Source organism: Mytilus trossulus, chromosome 14, assembly GCF_036588685.1.
Source record: "Mytilus trossulus isolate FHL-02 chromosome 14, PNRI_Mtr1.1.1.hap1, whole genome shotgun sequence".
Lineage (NCBI taxonomy): Eukaryota > Metazoa > Mollusca > Bivalvia > Mytilida > Mytilidae > Mytilus > Mytilus trossulus.
The window spans coordinates 46,406,240-46,414,606 of NC_086386.1; the positions used below are offsets into that span (position 1 = coordinate 46,406,240).

Sequence of the window (8,367 nt, forward strand, 5' to 3'; positions counted from 1 at the left end):
GATTGTTGTCTCATTGGCAATCTTAACACATATCCTTAATGTAATATCAATTTAAACTGCATGTGGTATTCGTCATAACAAGTCTCCTGTTTTCTGATATATCGATGACTATCATGTTTTCGCCTCTTGCATCTTTCGTCGCAGTTGTGATAATACAAAGACAAATTACTTTAGAGTTATATTGATAGTTTTATTCACAGATTAAATAATTATACTATATACAGTAGCACTATTAGAGATTACAGGGGGGATGCGAAATGTCTACAAATTGGCCAATATCCGAAGGTCTGACGTGTTATTACTGAAACTTTCTTTAAAATATCTCATTCTCATCATAATTTCTTCTCTTTCCATATCTTTCTTTAGAATCGGATTATGAATTTTGCAGTTAGTACTTTGTTTCTTTTTACACTTTTTGTTAAGCACGCGTAGTAATTTGGTAAAAGGAAGTGAACAAACAGGACGCACACTTGCAATCGAATAGTTCGGTGTGGCGATTCTAGTCTTCTCCGTCTTTTTAGGTGTCAGTCGTAACCTTGCTTTTGTGCTTGTTCTCGGAACACCTTTGTTCTTATTGTAAAAAGAATTCCGCACATATATATTCTCTTTAAATTCGTGTCTACGTGATATATTTTGAGTTATTGCACTAATCGAAGAAACGGTATCTATTTGCATATTGTCAGAAACTGCCGCTATATTACATACATCATCTTCATCCGTATTAGAATCATTGTTACTGCAAACGATAAATGTCCGATCATTCACAGGTTCCGGTACATGTGAATCATATGAAACTTCTAATGCTTGTAGTGAAGTAATGGATTCACTAATACCAGAATCCTTCCTGCTTAATGTACGTTTCATCTCGTGTTTTGAATGGCTCGGTGATTCGACCATGGTTGAGGATGCTTGTGGTTGACCTTTCTTCACTTTCCTCCAAGACGTTTTTCTTACTGGTTTCTTGTTCATCTTCGATTTACCAGTTTCAGTGCGTGTGCTACTTTCACATCCAACAACTATCCGTTCCTTGATGTCTAAATCAAAATCTCCATCACTGGTGCAGAAATCATAAGTCATGATAGTATCGTTATACTTTTTGCATTGAAGTGTGGCTGGAATACCTATGGGTACCATTCGTGCCTCGTCAAATGAAGAAGAACTAGAGTCTGAAACGTTATAAGAGTCCGAGCACACACTATCAGCGTAAAGATTGAAGAAATCGTTGTTATAGTCTCTAAGTTTTGACGATGCTTTTGATCTACGAGGAAGTCTGATTGACTTAATCTTTGACAGCTGCAAATATAAGCATAATAGTGTTACTTTCATGGGTGTCACAAATCGTATGATTCTAATTAACATCTTATTATGCAAGTTTAGCTTAGTCGGAATATATAGGTTGTATTAATATATTGAGTGGGCATTTATCCAGTATTTTAAGTTTTGAACGTTAAGTAAATAACTGCATGTAATGGTAAGTGTTTTGAATCAAAATCAATATTATATCATAAAACATAAAATAATTAATTTTCAACTCTTAGTAACTCCTGGCTTTAGAAATTGGCTCATTTAGTACTTGCGAATAATTTTTTTTTTTCACAAGGTCTAAAATACCGCACATTAGTTCGAGGACTGCAATAAGTATATATGGTAACTCTTAGTCCAGTGACAGAAAGCCGAAAAATTAACACAAGTTATTTGTGATCCTAAAGAATTGTATACACGATTTCTTGGTGATCCATTACAAATAAATTATACGTTCGTGTATATGTTATGAGTATATATGTTAGTCTGAGACACCATAGAAATATATAGTATACATGTCTTCGCATACATTACATACGTAAATTGTGTCCAGAATTCTATAATAAGTCACGTACCTTTTGCAAGTCAGGTACCACATGATCACCATCTTTAAATTCCATTTCTGAAACTATAAAACAAACTTTGTAGAACAAATAACTATAGTGTTTCCTAACGAAGCTTTGGTATCAGAATAACTTATGCTAATAACTAAATGAATAGGAATCACCTGATATTATAATGAAGGTATTCTTTCCGTAAGAAACAAACAGAAATTATGTCTACAATATTAAATGTTCCTTGTTAAATATGAAAAAGGGATTAACTTTTTCCTTTTATGTCTAAAAAAACAAAGACTTTGCGCAAATGAACTAGATACTTATCTGATTTAGAGATGGTATGAGATATGACTTGTATTTGTAAACATACCGTATTTATACATTGAAATTTTGTCCTGTACCAGACACTGCCTCAAGAAATTCCTTTGTTATTCAAACAATTTTTACATGTAATTACCAAATCAAAAGAAATCTTTCAGTAAGGTGTAAATATATAATTAGAATTTCCGCATTGTTAATTTATTGCAAAGTTCATTAATAATTATTAATCATAATAATGATGATAATTGCTGTTAAATTTGTCACGTTATACTAATGAACATAATGGTTGTACTTCCGTATTTTTATGCACCAAATAGCGTATGTGTGAATTTCGACATATTCATATCCTGTAATGTTGGATTAAATTTTGTACTTGGAACAGAGGTGTGTGCAAATCAATAATACAGAATCCCAGTAACAAAGAGGCAAACATTTTAGTCCTGTTAAAATCTAATTTTAACCAGGGACTTTCTTTAGTATTAAGTATTTATTATAGAAAGTCCCTGTTTAAACGAATACATATGCACACAAACGGACACACAAACAAATAAAGAAATTTACAATATTTTTTTTTTTGCATTTGTGAAACTAAAATTTTAAGAATGAAAGGTAGTTATATTGAAACAGAATTCTTTCCATCAATTATCTATTTATTGTGTATTTTATTTGTGTTCTTTGCTAGGTTTCTTTTCTTTGTAAAGTCGATATTCCCAAACATGCACTTTGTCGCGGTTTTCAGTTTTGGAAGAGAACAGATTCGAGTTGACCAACGCGATATAACTGTATTAACACTGACTAACGGTGTATTTTAAAATTTGATTTAAAACCAAAAAAAAAGTAAGGTAATTGTGATAAAAATGCCATTGACACAACTATTATAACTTTTCCCCAATGTTGCTGTTTTATTTTCTCGCAACTCAAATAACTTCATTCACATAATGTTTTATTAGTCACGGTTATTTTATACATGCAACATGTTTAACCCTGCCACATCATTTATGTATATGCCTGTCCCAAGTCAGGAGCCTTTAATTCAGCGGTTGTCGATTGTTTATGTGTTACATATTGGTTTTTCGTTAATTTTTTTTTATATAATTAAGGCCGTTAGTTTTTTCTTGTTTGAATTGTTTTACATTATCATATCGGGGCCTTTTATAGCTGACTATGCGGTATACGAATATAGTTCCCCTTAATTATAGTGTATTTTTTCTTTATTTTTTTTCTTTCCCTTTCTCATTCATTTCTTAGCTTTTCTGGGGTGGAAATGAAAGAAGAGAGCTGAAATAAACTTTTGGATGTTTTATTTTAACTGATTTTAACAAGGAAAGAGTGATTAGGCCAGGTGCAAAAAGGTTATATTTACACTTTTCGGAACATCTCTCGACTTGCCTATAGGGGTATGGATGTGTATTGGCTAAATTTGTATGTTGGGTGAAAGCAATCTTTCTGAATTTTGGATATATTTTTGGACTAGTACTATATATGACACACACAAAAAATTGGACAAAAAGAATCGGTGCAACTTTTTTAATGAGACAAAAAGTTATAAAGAACTAATAGAGGAATTAATTGTGGTCTGTGGCCTAAGAGGTGCATTTCAGCAAATTTTGAAATTTTACTTTGACATCTTCTCTGAATGATCTATAGGTATTAATTTGTCAAACTACATGAGAAGAAATGATTTTCACTTTCATTTGATAGAAATTTTGTGAAAAAGTCACTTTTCAGGTTAAAATGCCTAAAATGTAGCTTTTTCAATATTTTTAGTATTTTTGCAAAACTGCATGCTTAATTTCTCTCTGAGAGTTTTTTTTCTGAATCTATTTGTGTTTGTGGTATTTATTTCAGTTCTCTTACTCATTTGTGAACTCTGCACACAAAAGAAAGTAGATAAAAAACATAAAAAGAGTGCAAAATGTGCTGTTTTTATAGTCTAAGTCTAATGGTCAGTATATGCAGCAGGTGAAATGTGAAGTTCTAAGCACTTCAAATTTGTATTCCTAAACAGATTGCACTGAATCTATATCAAAAACACTTATTACTGGTTGTTTAACAATTTCTGTTTCACAGGCTACCTTTATTTTCTTCTGTTGGATAGCTAGTGGTTAAAATATTGGCCTTTTGAGGCTGAAATTTCATTCAGGTTATAAACAGTAAAGTTAATAAACTTTGCATCAGATCATACTGTCTACATATATAGTTGAAAGTGACATTCTTGTTACATCTAGGCTCCATGTTTTATCATATCTAAGCACAGATTTAAGCAAAAAGAAGCATATATTCATCTCCCATATCATTTATATGCTTTTTAATATGCAAACGTGGGGAACGGCCTAAATTGACAACCTGTTTTTTTAAGCAAGACATAGCTAAAGACCATTTTATCCACATGTGTTATGCTGTTTGAAACTTATATTTCCATTGAAAGTGCATTTATAACATGTTAAAGTTTTTTTGATAACTTAACAACTCCAGAAAATTGTTGTAAGGGAAACATATTACATTTGATATAAGGCCTCACTTTATTTGAAAACCTCTATTTTTTGGCACAGGCTCATATAAATTTACCTTCTGGCCATCTTTCATAAGTCTGATACATGAAGTATGCTTTCTGTTGCTTTAAATAGATGTTAACTGATACATAGAGACATTAAAAAGTGTTAGTTTTGGTTTCTTTTGGTTTTTAGCAGCTCAAATTTGATAGTTGAAATTGTTCTAATTCAACGCCACAATTTAGCACCCAAAATTCAGATATAAAAAATGCCTAATTTTTTTTATTTGGTATCATATGGCTTTGAAACTTTGTAAACTGTTTTATAATATACTAAGCTAAAATCATGCCAAGTTTTATTAGAATTGGTCAAGTTTTAGGCCCCTAAGAGGTGCATTTCAGCAAATTTTGAAATTTTACTTTGACATCTTCTCTGAATGATCTATAGATATTAATTTGTCAAACTACATGAGAAGAAATGATTTTCACTTTCATTTGATAGAAATTTTGTGAAAAAGTCACTTTTCAGGTTAAAATGCCTAAAATGTAGCTTTTTCAATATTTTTAGTATTTTTGCAAAACTGCATGCTTAATTTCTCTCTGAGAGTTTTTTTTCTGAATCTATTTGTGTTTGTGGTATTTATTTCAGTTCTCTTACTCATTTGTGAACTCTGCACACAAAAGAAAGTAGATAAAAAACATAAAAAGAGTGCAAAATGTGCTGTTTTTATAGTCTAAGTCTAATGGTCAGTATATGCAGCAGGTGAAATGTGAAGTTCTAAGCACTTCAAATTTGTATTCCTAAACAGATTGCACTGAATCTATATCAAAAACACTTATTACTGGTTGTTTAACAATTTCTGTTTCACAGGCTACCTTTATTTTCTTCTGTTGGATAGCTAGTGGTTAAAATATTGGCCTTTTGAGGCTGAAATTTCATTCAGGTTATAAACAGTAAAGTTAATAAACTTTGCATCAGATCATACTGTCTACATATATAGTTGAAAGTGACATTCTTGTTACATCTAGGCTCCATGTTTTATCATATCTAAGCACAGATTTAAGCAAAAAGAAGCATATATTCATCTCCCATATCATTTATATGCTTTTTAATATGCAAACGTGGGGAACGGCCTAAATTGACAACCTGTTTTTTTAAGCAAGACATAGCTAAAGACCATTTTATCCACATGTGTTATGCTGTTTGAAACTTATATTTCCATTGAAAGTGCATTTATAACATGTTAAAGTTTTTTTGATAACTTAACAACTCCAGAAAATTGTTGTAAGGGAAACATATTACATTTGATATAAGGCCTCACTTTATTTGAAAACCTCTATTTTTTGGCACAGGCTCATATAAATTTACCTTCTGGCCATCTTTCATAAGTCTGATACATGAAGTATGCTTTCTGTTGCTTTAAATAGATGTTAACTGATACATAGAGACATTAAAAAGTGTTAGTTTTGGTTTCTTTTGGTTTTTAGCAGCTCAAATTTGATAGTTGAAATTGTTCTAATTCAACGCCACAATTTAGCACCCAAAATTCAGATATAAAAAATGCCTAATTTTTTTTATTTGGTATCATATGGCTTTGAAACTTTGTAAACTGTTTTATAATATACTAAGCTAAAATCATGCCAAGTTTTATTAGAATTGGTCAAGTTTTAGGCCCCTAATAGGCCCAAGACCACAATTAATGATCCCGCTTTTCGTTGTTCACGAATATAGTTCCCCTTAATTATAGTGTATTTTTTCTTTATTTTTTTTCTTTCCCTTTCTCATTCATTTCTTAGCTTTTCTGGGGTGGAAATGAAAGAAGAGAGCTGAAATAAACTTTTGGATGTTTTATTTTAACTGATTTTAACAAGGAAAGAGTGATTAGGCCAGGTGCAAAAAGGTTATATTTACACTTTTCGGAACATCTCTTGACTTGCCTATAGGGGTATGGATGTGTATTGGCTAAATTTGTATGTTGGGTGAAAGCAATCTTTCTGAATTTTGGATATATTTTTGGACTAGTACTATATATGACACACACAAAAAATTGGACAAAAAGAATCGGTGCAATTTTTTTAATGAGACAAAAAGTTATAAAGAACTAATAGAGGAATTAATTGTGGTCTGTGGCCTATAGTTGTTAATGTCTGTGTCATTTTGGTCACTTGTTGATAGTTGTCTCGTTGGCAATCATACCACATCTTCTTTTTTATACGCACTTCAGCATATATGATATTTATCATTCGAAAATGTCTTGAAATTAAAAAGTCAGTCGTTAACCTATGAAAAATACCAGACCAAAAACAATATCGCAAAAAAATTCTTGTTTACTATACATAAGCTAAATAATTTTTTTTGCGATTTTGTTTTTGGTTTAAATGTGTGTTTTTCTTTCATTTGTGTTTTTGCTATTGATTTTGCCGCAAGACAAAAGATTTTTGCCCTTGTCTAACATGTTCTCCATTACACTTCAAATTCGTACTAACACCCTGATTGATTAACTCTGCATAACCTATTGAATCACTTTAATTTTGTTCTTGTGCTAAAAATGAATGAAATATTTATTACTGAGGCAAATAAAAAAATCATTGGTTTCTTGTCATGAGTTATACTAATACATCATATTAATTCTTTATCATTCAAAAATTGTCATAAAACTTACAAAAAATGGCCAATTCATTGAATGGCATTATAAGAAACAACAATCCTTTCGCATTTATTTTCTAGTCACCTAACCGATAAACTTATATGTTGAAATAACATTTCATACTAATAAGAGCACTTTGCATAAATTCCCCCAAAAATCTTCATTTGCAACTGGAGGTGTTCGTCTCAAGACAATAGCTGCACCTCGGTGAACAATACTATTACTATTCCACTCATATCCAGTCAATGAGTATAAACTGTGCAATTGTTCCATATATCAAATATAGTTGACCTATACTGTATAAAAATGCAAGCGTATCTTTGACAAATAAATGAGGGAAATCAGGTCAAGGTAAACTTAACCCAGCCTTAAAGACATGTTTAAAACTTTATAAGCATTTCTTTCGTAAAACAGAATTAACCCATTGCTTATATTATATTAGAAGGCAATTCTATTCAGTTCTATCATTTACGTAGAAAGAAAATAAAAAGGAGAAAACTAGTCTCCTTGCATTAATCCTGCATTACAGCCAAACAAAACTTGAAACTGACCATTCAACTTAAAAGAGGTTTTCAATAGAAGTTGGGGCTTCAGCTTATATACAATACTTAACTGCAGCGTAAAATATATACAAGTTGAAACTACGCCTATCTATTGATTGCAGTTGTCAATCTTATTTAAAAATCTTGTGCACACATCGATACACACAAAACAAGCAAGCCAACCAAACATTTAACTACATGCATTATTTTAACGATTTGTAATCTTAATAGTTGGCTCTCCCCTCTAAGTTATAATGTTCCAAATGTAAATAAAATTGAGAATGGAAATGGGGTTGGTGTGTGTGTGTGTGTGTGTGGGGGGGGGGGGTGTATTTTAAAGAGACAACAACCCGACCAAAGTTTGATTTCACATACAACAGAAAGATTCAGCAAGTTTGATTACAGTTGTAGGTCTGATAACTACAGTACATGTAGATTGGATTTACATGCAACGTATCCGGACTGTTATCAGGAGCCTGTAGTCCAGTGGCCGTTAGTTTTCTCGT

At 31.5% G+C, this 8,367-nt stretch overlaps 1 protein-coding gene across 1 annotated transcript; it reads right to left on the minus strand.

Moving 5' to 3' along the window:
- Nucleotides 1-222: 222 nt before the first annotated feature.
- On the minus strand, nucleotides 223-2,094 carry LOC134696693 (uncharacterized). Its single transcript, XM_063558611.1, has 3 exons — nucleotides 2,030-2,094; nucleotides 1,878-1,930; nucleotides 223-1,293 (listed from the first exon to the last, which is right to left on the minus strand). The coding sequence occupies exons 2-3, from the start codon at nucleotides 1,920-1,922 to the stop codon at nucleotides 262-264; spliced, it is 1,077 nt and encodes a 358-aa protein (XP_063414681.1). The 5' UTR covers nucleotides 1,923-1,930; nucleotides 2,030-2,094; the 3' UTR covers nucleotides 223-261.
- Between the last annotated feature and the right edge of the window lie 6,273 nt (nucleotides 2,095-8,367).

Bases quoted from the DNA above. Each gene is read 5' to 3' on its own strand.
- LOC134696693 (XM_063558611.1), bottom strand. From the start codon at position 1,922: ATGGAATTTAAAGATGGTGATCATGTGGTACCTGACTTGCAAAAG. The intron at 1,294-1,877 runs GTACGTGACTTA...TTATATTTGCAG, and splicing joins TGGTACCTGACTTGCAAAAG to CTGTCAAAGATTAAGTCAAT.